At 38.8% G+C, this 22,534-nt stretch overlaps 1 protein-coding gene across 3 annotated transcripts in view; it reads left to right on the forward strand.

The window, feature by feature from the left end:
- LOC111564509 (cell migration inducing hyaluronidase 1) overlaps window positions 1–22,534 on the forward strand; it is a 142,390-nt gene that overhangs the window by 53,233 nt on the left and 66,623 nt on the right. For all 3 annotated transcript variants that reach the window (XM_055010919.1, XM_055010917.1, XM_055010922.1), the window contains one exon: window positions 22,246–22,431. In XM_055010919.1, the coding sequence (XP_054866894.1) occupies window positions 22,377–22,431 (55 nt within the window). In that variant the 5' untranslated portion in view covers window positions 22,246–22,376. The remainder of the gene's footprint in view (window positions 1–22,245; window positions 22,432–22,534) is intronic.

Below are 22,534 nucleotides of genomic sequence, written 5' to 3' on the forward strand. Positions count from 1 at the left end.
TTCAGACAGTCAACCACAACTTCGCCCCAGACTGAAATTTCCTGACAGTTGCTTGATAGATTGACATGAAGTTAGGTGCGGCATGTCTACATTTTTACTTTTTCAAAGAAATATGATGATATCTATCACATATACATGTTGCAGCAGCAAGTTAAATGACTGTACATCTGTAAATTGGAGAATCCTTCCTTTTCTCTTGAAATTATAAACAGCCTTTTCATTCAAGGATAAAACTAAAAGTGAGGTAATGTAGACAAAGGCTTCGCAATAGTCATGAAGGTAAAGCAACAGTGAAAACAAAGATGTATAACAGGTAAGCTATTAAGACCTGGTACAGAATATGTGTATGAACACTGATCAGCCACAACATCATGACCACCGGCAGGTGAAGTGAATAACATCGCTCATCTTGTAATCAAAATCAAATCAAAAATCTAATCAAATGAAGCTTTATAGTCATCATATCAGATGAGAGAGCGTTTCTCCAGGATCCAAAAACCAGATCAGCAGTTTAGTATTCTGACTGCTTGTAGAGTGAAGCCGTTTATCAGTCTGGTGGTTCTTCCTTTGATGCTCCTGAAACGTTTGCCTGATGGCAACAGTTCAGTGAAATGTTCTGCTGAGAAACCTTGAGTCCTGACACTTGTGTGGATGTTTGACATGTACCACCCACCTAAACATTGCAGGTCAAGCAACCCCCCAATCCTCCACCCCCATAGCAACAGCAGTCCTTGATGCCAGTTTCCACCCTCAGCAGGACAATGCACCACGACACACCTCAAAAACTGCTCAGGAGTGTCCCAGGGAACATGACAGAGCTAAGCTGTTCACCTGGGTTCCACACTCCTCAGATCCAAATCTTATTGAGCATCTGTGGGATGTGCCAGGATAAGCCTGATCTAGGTAGCTCCCACCCTGCAACCCACAGGACCCACAGAATTCACTGCCACCATCCTGGTGCTACAGAACATCCCCAGAGGTCCTGAGTCCATGCCCCACTGGCTCAGAGGAGTTTTAGCAGCATAAAGGAGACCAACACAATACTAGGCAGGTGGTCATAATGTTATGCCTGATCGATGTGTATTGGTTGACAGATAAACCCTGTCATATAATCCAGAGAGCTCAGTGATGATGAATTTCACTGTATGATGAAAAAAGTAAAATTCTATACTATTATTGTTACATTTCATCCTGTGATAAATCCTTCAGATGTGAGCACTGAAACCCAAATACATGGACACGTCTTGTAGTTTATAGCCTGAGGTCTTTTTAGTTTCAGTTTCCATAGAGGGTGACATCATTTAGGCCCATAAATAAAGGATTAGTCAGAATTTATTCCAGTGTGGCAAATGTTTTGAAAGTATTTTGAAAGTAATGCTATTGCTCTGGACCTAAAAGACACACTGTGCCCATAGGTACCCTAAAGCCTGTATTTTGAGTAAAAGCATTGCACCTTTTACTACATCATTGTTTTTCAGTCTGAGCAACTTCAGTCCAATCTCATGGTCTTCATCAGTGAATGTGCTGCAGTTTGTTCAGTTATTATGGAGGCAGTGGACAGACAAAGATGATGAATACCACTCACATGCAGCACAAACGCACATCGTTGAACTCTTAACTTTTTTTTTTATGGGATGACAATTAAGTAATCTCAATGACAGTTAACTCCATGTTTGAAAACTAAACTCTTAAAAACCCTAACCTTGAGTTTAGATCATTTTGTCAAACTTTGTGTTGTAGTTTATACCTTGCTCACAAGCTGCACATTCACAAATGCAGTTATTTTATCAAAGTACCATAAACTAAATGATAGACAGAAAATCTGGTGCTAGCACTGTGCCAGCGTTGGACTTCTTTGGTCCCTGATCTGCCAAATAGTCTGAGTCTGATATTTACTCTGTACTTAATAGGAACTTGGAGGCAACAGAGCACATTAGTGATACACAGATGGTGGCAGATTGGGGAATGTGCTGTTGGAGTCAACAGGTGTCTAATTTTTAGTCCCAGAGTCCCATAACTGGGTTGTTGCATCTATGCTGGGAAACAACTTTCTGTGGTGCAATAACACACCTGCTGCTGGTCACTCTTCCCACCAGGTGATGCGTGGTGCTGTGAATTGTCTTTTTATAATCGACTGTTCTATTGGCCAAGGAAGCGGACCTCCTAATAACAGGTTCAGTAGTATGGAAAGTTTCATGAGATCAAAGTCTTATCAGATCTGTTTTTTGAAGGCACACATTACACACTCAGCACTGGAATACTGGCTTCTCATAACTTTCAAGAGATTTTTTAAATTATCACTCGTGTAGTGAAGTTTGTCGTATAAGTTGAATCAGTTGAACGATATCCAGCAGCGCTGTGTTGTTCTTAACGACCAGCTGGAGCTTATCAGATTAAAGGATGGCTTCACCCTGCATTTAAGTCTAGAGAACATCACCTAATTCAAACCATTACACACTAATACACCATCTTCTTTGAGGACTAAATGAGATTAAATTATTACGCTTCCAAGGATCGCTCCCTACAAGGGCATTAAAGCTTCAGTCTCAGGAGGCATGGACAGGAGAAAAAGCTACGAGCAAAACAAGAAGGGTTGCAATAACAGAATGAGAAAGTTGTAATGTAACAGGAAATGTAGTTGTGAGTGCAACAGGTGTTGTGCAAGTGCAAATATGTTTGGCTATAAGGATTCATGCCTCTGTCTTAGCACTGGTCCATTTGTGTAGCTCTGATGGCACCTTAGCTGTATGGATAAATAGTATGATGTGCTGGGGCAGCCACATTACAGGTTTAAAGATCAACAAACCTGCCAAACTGAGGAGATTTAGCCAGATTAATAGGGGAGTGCAAAATGTTCCATCTTGTGTTCCTGACAGGCCAGCTCAACGAACCAACCATTTCATACCTCACCTTCACACATTGGACTTGCAAATAAAGTGCGGTTTGGCTTTACTGACTCTCTCTCTCTCTGTGTGTGTGTGTGTGTGTGTGTGTGTGTGTGTGTGTGTGTGTGTGTGTGTGTGTGTGTGTGTGTGTGTGTGTGTGTGTGTGTGTGTGTGTGTGTGTGTGTTTAAGTCTTCCTCTCATCTGACTTTCAAATGCTGGGCCATTTGGCAAAGTTCCCACAGAAATATGGCACACTGAGATGAGGTGATCTTATTAAAAAACATCCGCAATGTTTCTAGGAAAGATATCAAAGCAGCTCTGTGCTGTGTCAGGACTCATTTATCAGGAAATTGAGATTCGGTAGCTGTTTAGTTACGCTTTTTGTTAAGCATATTAGAAGGAGTGTTGCTGCTGTGCATGCAGACTGTGGGAGGAATGAAATAAATAGGTAGTGAGTTTGTTCGGTATTTTGGTTTAGGCCTGCAACACCTCCACAAGAATCAACAGTTATTTCCTCTCTTCCTTCCACACTCCCTCCTCACCTCTCCAGATGTGCCCACCTCCACACACCCACTCTCAGTCCGAATGAAGCACATCTTTATAGCGGTGTTGCAGCTCTCTGTGACTGTAACTGACTGCGAGGTCATTATTCATGTCTTAAGGAGATGCAGAGCTCTTGGCACGTCGGCAATTGTGAATGCTTGAAGTTTGTATTAGTATGTCTTTGTTTGTCTTATTAAAACTCCTCAGATACTCAGAATTTTGTGATCGGGTTACGCCAATGTTTAAAACTGTAACCTAGCTTTGCATGCTTTAGAAAAATAAGCTCATTATGCTATCAAGTGTTATATGTGCATCCCAACCCTGAAATATCAGATACTGACAAATTTAAAAACATGATAAAGGCTTAAAGCAAAACAGCTGTTGCAGCCAAAGCCAAGAAGGAAAGCTGGAAAAAATTTGCTGTATGTGTTAAATTCTAGGCTTATTTATATCACTGCTGTATTTTTAAGGCACACACTAATCTGACTATATTTATAATTGTGTGTTGACTTAAATGAATGTGCTGCTTATATGTAGCCTGTTCTTATGACATGTATGACAGAAATTTAGCCCTATTCTTTATCAGCCCTGGAAATGTTACACACTCTTGGAAGCAGGGAACGAACAAATATAAAAACACAATTCAAACCTCTAAGTAGCCTTACAGGAAACCTAGTAAGGTCAAGAAATACAAGACACTAGTGACTTTTTAGTATCTGTTTCATGGGATTATTGGCTGTTGCTATACAACGGCAATTACAACAATGAAAATGCCTTGAACTTTCTTGCAATTGGTTGGAAAAAAATAGCCTAAAGCAACGAAGACTAGAGTTCCCTTGATTAAGAATCTGTATCTCTCATATCTATACTTGTCAAGTGAAGAAAAATGAAAACAAAAACTCTTACCTTCCTACCTGACCTTCTCATTATCAGTTCACCAAACTCCATGGGATCTTCGAGGAATCTTGATGCTAATTTCCAAGAGAACTGATTGGTCAGTAGGTTTTGCTTTTATGCTCATTGATCTGCTTTCTGGAACACACCCTGGTAAGGAGCAGGTTTTGTTCCACTCTTCCTCTTAGAACATCTGCCACAACTATGTAGCCCTGAAAACTCAGGGATAAACCTGAAATGACCTCAGTGACCCTAAATCCTGCTTCTCGGCTTCTGGCCTCTTGCTTACGCAGTGTATCTACCTTCCTTCTTTTCATTATATCAGCCAAATCTGTTCCTTACTAGTCACTGATAAAAGGGACACAGTAATATATGAGTATTTTCTCGAGCCTACACCCCACCTCTTTCTCCCCAGAAGAAATCGGAGCTAGTAATAACCAGAGGTTAGGAAATGTTCCCGTTGTGTCAGGATTAATATGGGCAGATTGTAGTGGTTGCTAGATCAGTAAAATGGGAGTCTGTCATTCCAGTGGACAGGGGACATTGTGGAAGAGGCCAAAGCAGGACGCTCAGCAGCAGTTTGTACAAACTTGTGCTGCATGTTCATGCTGAATAACAGCAACATCTGTCATCTGAATTCCATTCTGTCAGCACTGTACTTATATCACTATTTTCCATTTTTCTGCAGCTGTCTTTCGGTTTTGCATCAGCAGTGGGAAAAAATAAAAGATTGGTGTGTCTTTCACAATTTACAATATCTAGTTGATGTCCTGTTTTACAGTTTTATGATTTTATGTTTATTAACTGATGAAACAATGGGCTTCTATATCAGTTGATAGGGATTGATGGGAAAGGACATCACAGAAATGAGTTAACACTCTGACTTTGGTCTTTTCCTTTGATTTGATGGCAACAAGAGAAATGCAGAATATTGTTCTCCCCTATCCTTTAAGATTTCATTGACCATTGATTTGGTGACCTTTTCTTCAGTAATACACTGTTTTGTTGGTAACGATGTGAACATTGACTGGGAAAGGACTCCTTATCCTTTTAGAATGCAATATGTTAAATGTCATAAATGTCATAAACAACATCAGGGTTTGATATAATAGCAGTCTTATAAATCAGGACTTGCATTTTATGTGTGAATGTGTGATAGTTCATACCTCTTCAAAGTGAGGCTAAACCTAGATGCTGTATTTTATTGTGCAGGAACATGTTAGGGGAATCTATTCTAGTTACCAATTAAGTTGCACCACAGTTTTATTTCTGTATGACTGCCTGTCTTGGCACAGGAGGTCGTTCTCTTTGAAACTTTTACATTGTCAACTCTACGACCTTCTCTCACTCTTCCTTCACTCTTCCCCTTAGCATAGTTGCTGTACCTCAAGAGGACAACATTCTTAATTGGTAGAAGCGATTAAAAGAAGTGCCTTGTATATTTATTTAGCACATCAATGGGAACCTGCTGGCTCTGTGCTCTGTCAACAAGGACTGAGAATCACAACTGCTAGACTAGAAACATGAATGAGGTAGCAGGCGCCAGAGCCATTTCTCCTGTTACCCTAACAGAAACATCCTATCAAGTTGAAATTTGACTTTGGAATGTACAGCGTACATTTCACAAAACCCTACTGTGCAATACCACTGAACTCTTAATGAATTCAAAATGGTATCATCTCATTCTTTTTGACATCCATGGACATCTCAAGGCGCAGCTGGGATGAGGGGGGTGTCGGTTTGGGGATTTGAGTGCACTACTTTTTGTGGATGATTTGGTTCTGTTGGCTTCATCAGACCGTGACTTTCAGCTCACACTAGGATGTTTTGCAACGAAGTGTGAAGTGGCTGGGATGAAAGTCAGCACTTCCAAATCTAATGCCACAGTTCTCTGCTGGAAACTGGTTGATTGCTCCACTGGGGGTGGAGGTAAGCTGCTGCCCCAAACTGAGGATTTTAAATGTCTTGGCATCTTGTTTACAAGTGACAAGAAAAATAACTGTGAGATGGATAGATGATTTTGGTGCAACATTAGCAGCAGTTTACCATCTGATCTATGCTCCATCCATCACCTATGGTCCTAAGCTCTGGGTAGTGACCAAAAGAACAGGATTGTGGGTACAAATTGGTTCCCTCCGTAGGGTGGCTGGACTCAGCCTTAGAGATAGGGTGAGGTGCTCAGACATTTAGAGGGAGCTCAGAGTGGAGTCGCTTCTAATTTGTCTCAAAAAGAGTCCGTTGGAGTGGTTCAGGCATGGTTCAGTCAGGAGGAACTGGACGGCAATGCTGTGGAGAAGGACATCTGAAATTACTTTCTGCCCCCATGACCCACTTGTATTGTGTTGTTTTGATCAAAATACAGTCTTTATATTTTCATCAGACGTACACTACTGGTCAAAGCTTTTAGAACATCTAAGTTTTTCCAGTTTTTTATTGTAATTCAAGTAGTTCAAGTCCAATGAATAGCTTGAAATGGTACAAAAGTAAGTGGTGAACCGCCAGAGGTTAAAAAAAAGGTCAAATTACCTAAAACAAAAATAATAATGTACATTTAAGAATTATACAAAAAGGCCTTTTTCAGGGAACAAGAAATGAATTAACTTAAAGCTGTTCTGCAGCAATGGAGGTTGATCAAGCTGCTACCAAATCCTACAGGTGTCCCAACTTTTCTTGATTTCTTCCAACCCCCTCTGTCTGCATAAAAGTAGTGGTGGAACACACCGTGGCACCATACCCTTGAGAGCATTATTTGAACAGTATTGTACTGCAGAAAGTAGTGTGTTGTTGTAAAAATGGCGAGGAAAAGGCAATTAACAATAGAAGGGAGACGGACTATCATAACACTAAAAAAAATTTAGATCTTTCCTACAGAGAAATTGTAAAGAAAGTCAAGATGTCAGTGAGTACAGTTTTCTTCTCCATCAAAAGGCACTCAGAAACTGGTGAGAAACTCTGACAGGGAGAGGCCTGGAAGACCCAAAACCACAACAGAATCAGAAGACAAGTTTCTGAGAGTCAACAGCTTGGTGATAGGCAGCTCACAGGACAACAGCTTCAAGCACATCTGAAAAGTTGTCGTAGAAACAAGTCTCAGTTTTAACTGTGAAGAGAAGAGTTTGAGTTGCAGGTATGACAGGTGGAGTTGTAGCAAGACAAAAAAGGCTTGCCTGGGCCATGAAACACCACCAGTGGACTACTGAAGACTGAAAGAAAGTATTATGGACTGATGAATAAAAAATTGAAACCTTTGGTTCATTACACAGGATTTTTGTTTGCTGTCGAGTACCCGAAAGGATGGTTCCTCAGTGTGTGACATCAACTGTCAAACATGGAGGAGGAAGCATGATGGTCTGGGGCTGTTTTGCTGGATCCAGGGTCGGTGATTTGTACAGAGTGAGAGGAACCCTGAACCAAAACATCTACCACAGCATTCTGCAGCACCATGCAGTACCCTCTGGTATGTTCCTAGTGGATCAGGAGTTAATCCTACAGCAAGATAATGACTCAAAACATAAGTTCAAGCTATGCCAAAACTACCTTAGGAGAAAAGAACAAGATGATAAGCTTGAAAACATGGAGTGGCAGCACAGTCTCTGGACTTAAACCCCATGGAGCTGGTTTGGGATGAACTGGACAGAAGAGTGAAAGCAAAGGAACCTACAAGTGCCACACATTTATGGGAACTTCTGCAACAGAGTTGGGAAGAACTTTCTGAAGAATATTTGATTTCCATTGTTTAAAGAATGCCACGAGTGTCTTCAGCTGTTATATCTGCCAAAGGTGGCTACATTGATGTGTCAAAAGTTTAGAATACATTTTGGTTTAGATTTTTTTTTAATCTAATTTGTTTATTTGTTCAATGCTTTCATTTCAGAGTACAATGAGACATTAACATACATAATTTCCAATAAAAAACTGGAAAAATTGGGGTGTTCTCAAACTTCTGACCGGTAGTGTATGTGAGATATCCATGGTTTTAATTACAACCAAGGACCTGTATTGCATGACATATCCCTCTCTTTCTTTCACCTATTCAAAGGCCATAGACCATAATGACTAAAATGTAAGACAAGGCCATTATATTTCTGTTACTTTACTGCAGACAGCACATAACACACACAGAAAGATATTTCTATGTGACCTTTTTATAGATTAAAAAAAATGTTTCCACTGTATCCACTACCATCATTATAATAATCAAGCTTCCTCTCATACACACCACACACTCACACACACATACACACACACTCACAGACACACACACAAACACCACCAAAATAATAATCATGTTCAAATAAGTTTCATCATTTAGGGCACTGCAGCGTTTGTTTCAGTTTCATCACACTTACATTTTCAGATGGTATATTCTCTGACTGTGCAGGGATCACAGTGTGGCTGCAGGGCTTGCTGAGGATCGTACTTCATGCTTGTTGTTGATGCTACTGCTGGCTTTAATGAGGTTATTTCTCCCTTTCCTGTTCTTTAATGTAACTCTTGAGAGATTACATCATTTCATCATTGTGACATATTGATCAGAGAGAGAGAGACAGCTTAAAGGAGAGCATGTCGGCCTGTCAGTCAGTCTCAGATCATTCTGCTGCCTCTGATCTTTCATTTTAGCCAGCAGGTTTCAAAACTGAGGTCGCTCTTATATTCAGCACACTAAAATTTATACTTATTTCATTGCGTTCCAGTGCAACATTATCTATTTTGGTCACAAAAGATGTATATTGGAATTACTGTTTTTAATCATGTCAGGTCAGGATTAGAATCTCATTTATTCGAGAAAGTGTCAGACAACCACACCAGCACTAATGAGCTTTCCTTTCCTCCTGTGAACATAGTAATCATTGAAGGTCCCATATTGTGCCTGCTTTTACCAAATGAATCAATCTCACATGTCCATACAGTATACCTTTTGGTTTTCAGGTAAAACACTGCAAAGATGGTTCATTTCACCATGACTGTAAAGCTCCTGATTTCTGCACTGTTCTGAATGGATTGTTTTTTTCTGAGAACCAGTGAGCTGCTGTTGTTCTCACTCCTTCAGGAGAAAAATGTTGTCTGCATGTGTGATTGACAGCTCTGCACTGTTAATTACAGATTTAGCTGAATGATTATTGTTAGTTAGGTGTTACATAACACCTGGGTCAAATTCTTACTGGCTTGTAAAGCTAGGAGCCTGGCTAGTTGTTGGGGGGCTTGAGTAATGACAAAAATAAACATCCACTGAGACAGGAAGTAGGATGCTCAGGTGGATGGATGGGTCAACAAAATATCTTAAACTTTAATAGGCACAGTAAAACACTGTTTCCACAGCTACATTTACTTTTATGATTTATCACTAACTATGATGACCAAGTTCGCCCACCCTTCATGTAGCAGTGATCCCCACCCAGAGTCATGTTTTAACAATACTTTGTGTGTTAACTGAGAAACACAATCACCTTTTACATTTTTTTTTCCTCACAATTTTATCATGTCTTTCTGCATACAGCACTTTTGTTTCTTTCTCTGCATTTTCACTACTAGGTATACTATAAATTGTGAAAAAAAGTTTACATGTATTTGTAAAGACCATATCTATCATTACAGGCTTCATTTTTCAATGACTCCTATAACTCAATTCTCAATGGAATCTTTGAAACTTTAAAACGCCTTTGTCACAAAAAACAATCATGCACTTTGATACTTTCATGAATTCAGTGTAGGTCTTTTGGAAATACGACTGGGTCAAAAATATACATACAGCAACTTGAGTTATTGGGTTTGGTAATGTAGAAAGCTGTATTGATCTAATTTTCTTATTAGCATGACCTCTTAACTTCTTGTGTGTGATTACAATTGACTACAGTTGGTAGCTTCTCAGAACTAATTTAAATCAGGCCCGTTTGACGCTCTCATTAGTAGGGATGGGTACCCAACACCAGTATTAATTGTTACCAGTATGTGATTGGGTCAGTAATTCAGTACCGTTTAGCTCCTTGACAAACAGTGCTGTTGTTGGTATTTATGACATAAATTGTGCAACGTTATTTCAAGCTAAAGTAGACCAAAACTGTAACCTAATGATGACGAAGTTGCAACCGTCAGGGAGTGAAGAATGACACTGTACTGTCTTACCGCTGCTGGCTGCTCTCCACAGCTGCATAATGATGGAAAGCGATAGTTTGGGCTCACTTTTCTAGATTTATTAACAGCGCAGCTACATGCTATTTGTGTCTAAAGGTAGTTGTGTGTAAAGAAGGTAACAACAGCAACCTCATGAAACCCTCAGAAGTACAAAATTCCATAAACATAAAACAGAGAAACCTGTTTGATAGCTTTAGCAAAGCAGCTAATGCTAGCATCCGAGCCCCATTGGCTCCAATAGAGATGCTACAGGGAGTAGAAAACTCAAAGGTCAAGTAACAACACTGGTTCATTTTATAAGAATAATTACAATTAGTTATTTGCTTACAGTTATTATTAATGTAAGCCTTTCTGTAATGTAATGTTATGTTAATTTTAATAATTCCACAGGCACTGTCAGTTAAGCATCAATCTCTGCTTCATTTTTGGATGATGAAAATTAGACATGCAAGTAAAACCAATTTACCATCACCAAATGAGGGAGAGTGACTGGAAATAATACCTAATGTGTTTTAATCATCATTGAAAAGTAAGATTTTTAGGAGTGGTTGGAAAGTCAGAACTGCCATGATATACGTGGTCTTTACAAGTGTACGTATGCAAACTTTTGTTCACGACTGTATAAATAAAGCTTTCTTAGTCACCCAGACTCAATATTTTTCAGTTCAGTATTCATTCATTCTTCATTATTAGGTTTGATAGAGGTTTTATGATAAACATAGCAGCTGAAGCTGTTATTTCTAACAAGTAAGCTAAAAATGGTAAAGTATATCAAGTGTTAAAAAATACTGACAATTTTTAAAGCTGTATTACTGAGTATAAAAAATAACAACATTTTAACAACTTGTTTATTAACGTTAACCCACACAAATTCATGATGCCTCAGGTTATGAATGGATTTATGAATTAAGTCATGCTGAATCGTGTCAAATCAAGTTTTATTTTTGCCTAAAGCGGACCTCATGTGTTTTTGTTATTCCTGTAGGGTTTCTCTGGATGTGTAAGTGTGTGTGTGTGTGTATGTGTGTGTGTTTGTGTGTGCGTGTGTTTGTGCATTTTAGTGTGACAGAGTGCATTCTTCTGTCTCTGCACATTTTCATGCTCAGACTAACCTTGTTAAGTGTACCTGGATCAGGTTGAGGACAGCATGTTCAGTATGTGACCAAATGTTATTTTCCTGCAACCAAATCCAGACTGCTTTTTAGGAAAGACACACACACACACACACACACACACACACACACACACACACACACACACACACACACACACACACACACACACACACACACACACACACACACATACCACCACCTCCTGCCTGTTAGAATGTGTGTCAAGACAGGTCTGCTATCAAAACTGGCTTGCTGGCTGCTGAATGAATCATTTTATCCATTGTCATTGCGGGTCTCAGAATGTTGCTAATGATATACGTGTTTTTAGTATTGTGGGCAGAATTGCTTTGTGTGTGCCCTAGATGTGATCCTCACCAAAGTGTTAATTTGAACTTGGTGTTTTTTGTAATATAGAAGAATAAAAATGCTTTAAGTTGATGGATGCAAATCCCTGCATTGACATTGTGTAAACACTGGTGATAATCATGTTTCTGTTCCTTGCTGGAGAACTCATGCTGCTGTGATGCAGCATTAGGTCTCTGATTTATTAATGATTTATTAATAGTTGTATCTTTCCAGAATATTAACTGATAAATAAAACAGACATTTAAGGATTTTTAAAATCTGAAAAACATACACAGGAAGTGCTAGCTTTTTCACTCCTGAGTGGTGTGTACAGTCACTGTAGTGACGCGTGTAAATGCAGGTAAATTACACTTGACGTGTAGAAAAATGCTTTTGCTTATGTTATGCTGCCTGTGTAGAACATATCTGTAGGAGAGTATCTGTTTAAGGCATGTGTAAGATAGGCAACTGAAAAACATGGCTGAAACGCTACTTTAGCGAAAACTACGGAAGGTTCGATCATTTCTCACCCTAAGTGAAGTTTCACTACAACTGCAGACATACTGGGAGACTGAAATATTTGTAGCTGCAGTGCCTTAATTTAAACAGATACCTTTCAGTTTGGAGACACACACCGATAAGTTCTTTTGCTGAAGCAATATAATAAACCAACAGGAATGAATACTGCTGAACACAAACAATTGAGAACAGTAAAAACAACATTAGGAATGATATTTCTGCAAAGCCTTGGATTACAGTCAGTTTCCTGACAACATTACTGACTTAGACATGTCAAATTCACAATTTTGTTACAACGTTTAAAAATGCTTCAACAACAACAACAAAAACACTTGCAGTGTAAAGTGCAGCTTTAAATGTATTAGTGTGGAAACATATGTGGCTTTTAACTGAAAACTTAGTTTGTTAACTGTTGACACTGCCATATGTGCTTATGTTGATTTTTGAGAATTTCTAATCTAGTAGTAGCATAAAAAAGATTTAAAAAGAAATATTTTTACACCTTAGAATTGTTATATATGTTCTGAATGAGACATTTTGTAGTGTGAAAATATATTTGTCAGTGCTATCGGGTGGTCAGTCTATATATTTTTGCACTCCACTGAAACAGTTTTGCTGAAACAACATGTTTATGAGAAGCAGTTCATCTGTTAAGTTCTGTTTTGCAGCCTGTGAAAAAATGTAAGCTTTTGTCTTCTTCTTGAGAAACCAGAACTGAACTCCAGGCAGCAGCGGTTCAAGCTTATGCAGCTGTTCAAAGGAACACAGTTGGCAGTGCTCACAGGTTGGAATCTGGTGAGGGGTCATGTCCTTGTCTCTCCATTTCTGACCTTAAGTGATGTTTTTGGGGAGTGTACAGAGCGGTTAGGATCAGTGGGGGACAGTGTGAACCCTAATAGAAGCTCCACCGGAAGCTCATTGGTAGGTGAAAGTCATGGACTACTGAAACACCATGGCAATGATAACTACATCCAGTCAGCTGGAATATGTGACTTTCGCAAGGTACATGGAATGCAGTAAAAGCTTATCAAATCTTGGAATTCCTAAGGATGTAATGGGATTGGCTTCCTGCAGACCAGACAGAGATCAAAACATTTATTCAGACAAAAATATACTTGGAAAAAGTAAGCGTGTGTGTGAAGTCAGCAGATTTTCTTCACCTCCATCTGGCTAGTGTTTAAGTAGACCTCAAAGAGAGCTGTTACTAATGCAGCTACAGAGTTCCACCCAATACTTTGTACTTCCCAGAGGTATATTATTACAAACTATTCATGGACTTAATGCTTGTTTCTGCAAGAGATTAATTGTAAGTTTTTGTTACTGTGGAAGTCATAAAAACATCTTTGAAAGTGCCCTCCACCCTCACTTACTTACTCGCAAATGTACTAGTGTGTGTGTGTGTGTGTGAGGCTGTGCCACTGTATGTGTGGCAGAAAGTGTGTCTCCCTAAAGGAATGGGGCAATTTTTCTCAGAAACCACTGTATGGCTTCAGCTCTGGATGTTTACTCTAACATAAACCTAACCTTAGAATGGATGTTGTGATGCTACCTTTATCTACACTATAGTTATAATGAGGAAATACACAGTTTTGGAATATGAGCATATTTTGAGATAAATCTGTCTTTGTAGTATTTCTTTTGTAGTTTCTCCATCTATCCTGTGGTCTCCTGCTGTGAACTGGATGTGGAAGACCTGAAAGAAGATATTGTTTATCAGAGATTAGGCAATGTCATGAATAAAGGCTACAAACCATTGCTACTGCTTTACAGACTGTGGTAATATCCACATTAAATGATACACATTTAAAATTTTGTCCTTAATGAAAAAACAAAATAAGACTAAAAGAATGAACACCCTCCTCATTTTTTGGCTGCTGGAGAAGAACAAAGCCATATTTTGTCAGCAATCATTTTTGGAGAATGTGCTGTAATTGATAGTGTGCTTTGACAGACTTGGCAACAGACAACAAAAGCTCTGTTTTGCTATGTCTGACTCTCCATGGTCACTTAACTGGGACATCATTACATCTGAGAAAAAAAACCCCACACTAGTATGTTTTGACAGTCTTTCTTCCTCTTTCTGGTTTTATAGTGTAAAATAATTAGCTTATACACACATATATATATATATGTATATAATCAAGATATGCTTTAACTGCAGACTTTCAGCTTTAATTTGAGGGTATTCACATCCAAATCAGGTGAATGGTGTAGGAATTGCAACACATTTTAGATGTGCCCTCCACCTTTTTAAGGGACCAAAAGTAATTGGACAAACTGACACATTCCATCCGGGGGGGGGGGGCTGGAGCCTATCCCAGCTGACTCAGGTGAAGGCAGGGGACACCCTAGACAGGTCACCAGTCTGTCATAGGGCTACATACAGAGACAAACAAGCACTCTCACATTCACACCTACGGGCAATTTAGAATGATCAATTAACCTCAGCATATTTTTGGACTGTGGGAGGAAGCCGGAGTACCCGGAGAAAACCCACGCATGCACAGGGAGAACATGCAAACTCCATGCAGAAAGATGCCGGGAAAGCCGGGACGCGAACCAGGGATCTTCTCGCTGCAAGGCTAAAGTGCTAACCACTACACCACTGTGCAGCCCCACTGACACATTCATAAATCAAATTGTCACTTTTAATATTTGGTTACCTGTCCTACTGCTGTCGGTTCCTGCTTGTTCTTTGTCCATTTTCCCTTCTGTTTTGTCTTCAGCAAATGAAATGCATGCTGAATGGGATTGAGGTCAGGTGACTGACTTGGCTGTTGCAGAACATTCCACTTCTTTGCCTTAAAAAACTCTTTGACTGCTTTCGCAGTATGCTTCAGGTCATTGTCCATCTATACCGTGAAGCTCCGTCCAATGTGTTCTGAAGCATTTGTTGGAAAAAAAAGAGGCTAAAGGAGTGTACATATATAGCTTCATATATATATATGTATGTATGTATGTATATATATATATATATATATATATATATATATATATATATATATATATATATATATATATATATATATATATATATATATATATATATATATATATGACCTCTTAAGCTGTAGAACACATAAAAATAATCAAAGTGCCAACTAACCCCATTTCTCTGGGCCTAAGGGTTTTAACAATGGTAATTCTGGTGAGAAAGTTAAAATGGAAAACTTCAAATATATTATCAATGGCCTTGCCTTCATTCAGAGAGTGTGAAAAACCTATAGCTGAAACCAGAGACATCATTCACATGCAAAGACTCCTGGGGGTACTTCTGGAATAAAATTTGTTCTAAATAAATGTATCATAAATCCTTACGTTATCCTCATTAGATGGAGAAACAGTTCAGTCACAGTCTGGATTTAATGGCTAGGTTTAAATGCACTCCAACAATCCACCCACAGCATCATTAAGGCAGTATTGCAAGTATGGTGAAGCCCATGTGAATACCATACTTAATATGGTTCTGCTCATAGCTGCAGCAAGTAAAACTGTATGCTAACACATAAGTGTAGTGCTAATAGACATTTCTAGAGTTCCATGTCTTGTTCTGGAAATGCATTTTTGTAAATGCTCAACAGTGTAAATATGACATAAAGATCAGCGATGAAAATGAATGCTGGAAGGGTAATTTAAGGTAATGAGGAACAGGTTTTTGACAAATAGGAGTGTTCATGGAGAAGACATCCATTCATCAGTTTTCCAACAAGTACTCCATATATACTTCTGTTTTATCTAGCTAACTCCTACAGTCTTCACAAGGCACCCCCAGGTATCACAAGGACAGATGGAAGTGCTTTCTTCTGGGTACAGCTAAAGCAAAAGGAAAAACAAAATTGCTCCCTGGAATAGCCAACTGCATCAAAATCTATATTCTAATCACCTTGTCCACTGCCTGTCTCCCCTGCCAGATTGAGCACAACAATGACTTTTTCTCATCTTACACTGTTGTATTGGATTGTAATAGGTCAAGGAAGATGCATAACCAGTTGTTAGTATTTACTGCTGTTGAATCAAACATATTCTAGTCCTTCACAATAGTTTTTATGTGTTGTCATTGCTTTTTTCAGACCATATGGAGAGCTGAACAAATGGAAGAAAACAGCTTCACTGTTTTCTTCCATTTGGTTTTGGGAAGGTTAAATGCAGTCTTCAGAACACCAGTGTTAATCAGAGCTGAAGGTTCAGTTGCAGTTACACAGCTGAAAGCACTGTGTACAGATTTTCCAAATCTGGCATCAAGAGGTTCCACTCTTTGCAGCAAAGTTTTCCCCCTTTCCTGGCAGTTTCGTGACTGTCAGGATGTATTCAGGAAGACCCGATTGCCTTTTTTCCGAGGTTCCCATTTTTAAAAATCCTCCATGTGAAATAACTCCTCATCTGTGTACTTTGTTTATTTTTATAAAAATGACTTGAGGTCATCCGACAAGAGTGCGTGAAATATTCCGTCACTGGGAGTAACTCTTGAGTTTTGTTAGAGGACAGTTTAACTGCAGTTAGAGAAAGCCTCGCAAAACATACTGGTGAGTGGGGATGAATATGGCAGTCTCAGATGTACAATAGCTCCCATTGCAGTTAGCTGTAATAGCCACTATTATCTCTCTTATTCACGTAGTTTTTACACATTGAGCTGTAGAAATGGGCATGGCAACGTCATTAGGAATTACTTCTATATTAAAGGTCTCCACACTCCATAATTTACATGCCAAAGCTTGGTATATTATACTTGAAGTAATGGGTCTTAAAAAGCCTATATACTGAAAAATCTTTTTATTGAGTTTTGTGCTTGTTCGAAACTTGAAGGTGTAAGCTAAAAGCTGTTCGTCTATCATATAGTCCTGTATAGTCCTGCTCCCCAGTTGCCCACTGCTTCCAGGTAATCCATTCAGAACGAGCAGCCACCTCACAGTAAACTGGGTTTGTCTGCTTTCTAGAGCTGCTTCTGGCAGCACATCTCTGTGGATGTGATCTTGCTTCCCTCCACAAGACCTTCAGAGAGGGTTCATTGATGCAGTGCTAGCGTAAGTGCAAATTTGCGGATGCAGAGAAATTAATATTCCTGCAGCTGGGATGCTGTGTAATTTTGCAAAAACTGACATTAGTTGGATTTTATCATGTCATTTTATTATTTTTTATTATTAAATGTTGTAAAACTAGTAGTGTGACTTCAAATTGCAAGAATCTACTGTTAATTTTAGATCATAGCAAGTGTATTATCTGTTTTTATATGTAACATTTAATTAAAGCTTTGTAGATTTAACATATCTTTAACATTAAAAAGGCAACTTTTATGTGAATGGTTTTACCTTTTAGAAATTGTCAAACCATGTGTAAGAAACTCTTAAGAAATGTATGTTCCAGATTTGACCGTGCATTTCTTGTACCCTGTGTGTTACATGGCTGTTCGAATGCTGTCCAATTGGGCATTGACTCCATATATGTACATGAACAGTGTCCAGAAGCTATAAACCGCTACAGATGTGTCTGTCATGGTGGCCTATTGCTAGCTAAAGCCCCACAATGCACAAATGTGGGGCTTCCACATTTATCCACAATAATTAAAATTCAACCCCAATACAACTGAAATAACAATCACATTATTACTTGTCTAACATTCCTATGGTTCTTTGTGCTTGCTAACGCAGAAGTGTCAGTAGGCCAACTGCCTCCCCTTTATGCTACAGTACTGAACACAGAAAATGAGCTGTAGTCTTCCACTGTAAATATCATGAAAAGTTATGATGTTAAAATCATCCCCCCAGCTGATCTACATGATGGAGTCACTTGTTCATTAACGGTAGTGCAGCTGCTACCGTAATTATCACCATTTTTATGACAAAAACTGTTTTATCTCATAAGTTAAGGAAATATTTGGGAAATTACAATAAGTTTTGTAAATGTATTTTACTGGTCTTTTTATGTGGAAAAAAAAATTCTTCAAAAAAACTATAGCAGTTTTTATGGTTCTTCACAAAGGCAGGTTTTTGATGTTACTTTACACTGGATGTGGACATTGGATGACATTTGTTTATTTATTTATTTTTACTGAGAAATTTTAAAACAGAACAACAGCTGCCCTATAAATCAGAGAAATCCTGTAAAATTACAAATTATATATTTTTGACAGTGTTCATTTTTGTTCTTTATTTTTCCAGGCTTTCATGATTAAAACACTTATGGTTCATAATAGTGATCAACTATGTAGCGTATTTCTCTGAGGTTACCTTGCAGACTGTCTGCCAGAAACAGGCACTGAACCAGCTTTCATTGCCAAGTCAGAAGTCTTTTGTTCCCTGAGAAGATAGCATGTTAGCATCCTCGTGAGACAGCCACACTTATAATGCATCCATGGCAATACAAGCTGGAGGGTACTTTGAACAGTTCTGTGATCACTCTCACCTTTACTTCTACACCACCAGATGTGTGGGTCTATCCAGGAATGTAGATCTTACAGGCACAATGATGCATGCAGTCTAACAATCACTTTAGTGAAAGTTCAAATAAGCCCACATAAGCGTTTCCACCATTGTGGAAAATCACTTGTGATTTTGGGCGATTAGCATCTTCTAACAATCCACTCAACAAATCTACTCATGACTGTTTCTGTAAAAACAGTGGATCTGACGAATTTTGTGATGTTTGATGGTACAACACAGATGGCTTATCTGAAATTTGTTGTCATTTTTCCAACTCAGTTTGCGCTGTTTCTGTTGTATGTGCTGCTGATGACCACGTTCCCCACCTGCATTGGATTTATTTCATTCATTTTTTAAGTAACAAAAGAAATGAAACACTCAACCATCCCTGCCCCCATGTGCCCTGTGCTGGACCCACCTTGCTCATCTGTGCTTGTGATCTCCCTGTTGCATCGAGACATAGCATATTCTATACATCACGTACACGGCACTGAACTTATTTTATAGTCAATCCACCTGCACCTCAAATTATTTATTTGTTGATCCAACTGCTCTGTGTTTCTTAAGTTACCCCCAAGGGACAAATAAAGATTTTTGAATGGATTGGAATTGAACAGGTTTCAGAAAATGTAATGATTTGGGTTCAAATACACCCTTTTATAAAAGTTGTAGGTTTTTCTCCGTTTTCTGGGTTAAGCACCCTAACTAATGTTTGACTGGTTAATTGAAAAGGAGCAAAGAACAGTTGTGAAGCAATACAATAAATGTTAAAATATATTGATTACAAATATTTGTATGATTCATCACAAACAAATGTAATCTGGGAGAAAATATATTACCCTATATAGATAATTGAGATTGCAAATTCAGTTGTACAGGAGGATCATTTTTAGGAGTCAGGGCTGGAGCATACTGGACAAGGTCTTTACAAGTACATGTTGACTTTTGCTCACGATTGTATGCACACACTTGAATTCACACACAGAAACATCTTGACAGAGATAAAGTGTTTTTGGCAAGAAGCAGAGACAGACAAGCAGCATTAGCAAGTTAATGTCTAGCAAACAAGCTGAAATATTGGACTGTGACTGGCTCATTAAGTTAGAACAGTGTGCCATTGTACTACAGCTGACTGCACAGAGAAACTCACTCTGTCACCCAAAATCAAACAGCAAGGAAATTACATGATAAAATGAATTATGGTTAATTATTATAGGGTTCCTTTATGTCAACAGCCTTTGTGGCGATTCACTCTGTACAACATCAGGAAGATCAAACCCTTCCTGTGTGAACATGCAACACAACTCCTGGTTCAGGCTATATCACACACTGACTTCAACTCTTTAAACTCCTGCAGGCCTCCACACATGCACGGTCAAACCTCTGCAGATCATCCAGAATGTAGCAGCACGTCTGGTTTTCAATAAGCTAAAAACAGCACATCATCCCATCACTGTGTATTACACGTGATTAATTGCAGTATTAATCTTATCATAAACTATGATGACCAACACTGGTTCAGGCATATAGGTTCTGTAAACGTCTTGAAAGAATTTGATTTGTAATTGGCACTATATAAATTAAACTGAATTGGATTGAAATCCTGCTGTTCAGATCCCTTCACTGGCTTCCAGTTGCTGCCCACATAAAATTCAAAACTCTGACACTTGCATTCAAAACTACAATAAAAACAGCTCCTTCTTACCTGAACTCTCGTCATTCAGGTCTACATTCCCTGCCTCCAACAAAATGCGCCTGATCCAACCACCACAACAGGGTCGGTCAATAGCTAGACTCTTCTCCTCTGTGGATCCCCAATGGTGGAACGAGTTATCAAACTCTGTTAAATCTGTAGAGCCTCTCTTCACTCAACACCTTTGCATTTGACAGACTGAAAAAAAAAAATCCTGTTATGTCTGCCTGTAGGCACCACAGTCCTATTATCATACTTGAACTTATTTTATGGCTGTTATTCAGGTTGTTTTCTCCAGACTCGATCCTTGCTTGTGTTGTATCTACTCTCAGATGGATCAAAGCGTCTGCTAAATGGAACTGTAGAATTGTAGAACTAAACCCAATCAAAGCCAACACCAGGATGCTGTGCAGTCCACAGTGACTCAGACCATTTTCTGGCAGTCATGCAAGGTAGAAGTATCTTCACAAGCCAAAACAACCGCTCTGTTATTTAAACTTCAGTAAATATTTTGACAACATTAATCAGCAATTAAAAATGCAAGATGTCACCGCTTTTATGGAGATTTATTGATTTATTGTAGATGTACATGCAGTAGCTGTCGTCAGGAATAACCTCCAGTCATCGCCGCCAGCTTGGCCTTGCTTTGCTGTGAGACTTTCTACACTACTGACTCAGACTAGACTCTCCAAGGATAGAAATAATGCTACTGTCATGTTTTTGACACTGGAGAATGTCATGGCTGTGCAATAGATGTGCAACTGCATGTTTATCTGTCCAAACATTATGAAGATCATAGGTCCTTCTCCAGTCAACTGTATGTATGTGTGTGTGTGTGTGTGTCTGCGTGTGTGTGTGTGCCTGTGTGTGTCTGTGTCAGCGTGTGTGTACATGAAAATTCTTATGCTGATTTGAGCAGTCTCAGAAATACCTTTGATCTTATCAAAGAGACTTTGCTTGCTTGACTAGAGGCTTAGCCAAGACCATTTAAGTGTTTATCCAAACTAACAGTGTCTTACTGCTGTTTCCAGTGAGACTTTTTGTGATGTGAATAAAAACAGTCCAACATTTAAAATTTGACATATGTCACAATATGAAACAATGCTGTTCATTGCTAGAACTGTGATCACAAATCTGAGAAAAAGGTGTGATTACATGTCAAATAAAAAACAAATCTCATGTAGCATTACTAGGTAACTTCATAGTTAGCAAATAATGCTAACTATGAAGTTAGTTATGAACAATATTCTTTATGCAGAATTACCCCTACCACTGTACTTGGGGTAAAATCAAAGTAGGACTTACCACTGCAGTGTTCAGCTGCATTGTTCATGGAAAAACAATGGGTCGTGCAGCTCAAGATATGTGCTTTCAACTGTATAGATACCTGAAGAAAAACTGTTTATTAAAAAATAATTTGGGTTTTGTCTTTTCTTTACAAAACATTGCTGTATGTCTTAAGTCTATGCAAGGATGTTGGAACCGTTGTATGTATGTCGTCCTACATTACACATAGTAGAAACATCTACTATCATAAAGTCTTTGAAAGGCAAAAACAACTATTGAAACTGATGTTCTAAAGGAATCCTATCTGTCCAGAAATGTAACAGACCTCCTACTGTTTGCACAGCAGAAAGTCCTTTAGAATTTCCTATTTGTACACGTCTTACCTAGTCTTCTGCATTTCACTCTGATGTTGTAGGTGTCTTTGGTGGCCTCCCTCTGTGAACTTGGTACTTCATACTCTAAAGCCCCTACTGAAGCCTGCTGGGAGGTGTGACGCAGCCTTTGAAGGCCTTGGGTGTGAAGTTTGTCGGCAGGAGGCTGAAAGAGATGAAGATAAGTGCTGTGTTTCTAGCAGTGCTGCTGCTCCCCAGCATCCAAGCAGGTCAGTTAAGACTCTCAAATACAAATGCTGTAAATCAGTGACAGTAAATATAATTAGTTTGCTTTCAAACAGATGTGTATTTTTTTGTATTTAGCACATTAAA

The sequence above is a fragment of the Amphiprion ocellaris genome, chromosome 1, assembly GCF_022539595.1.
Source record: "Amphiprion ocellaris isolate individual 3 ecotype Okinawa chromosome 1, ASM2253959v1, whole genome shotgun sequence".
Taxonomy (NCBI): domain Eukaryota; kingdom Metazoa; phylum Chordata; class Actinopteri; family Pomacentridae; genus Amphiprion; species Amphiprion ocellaris.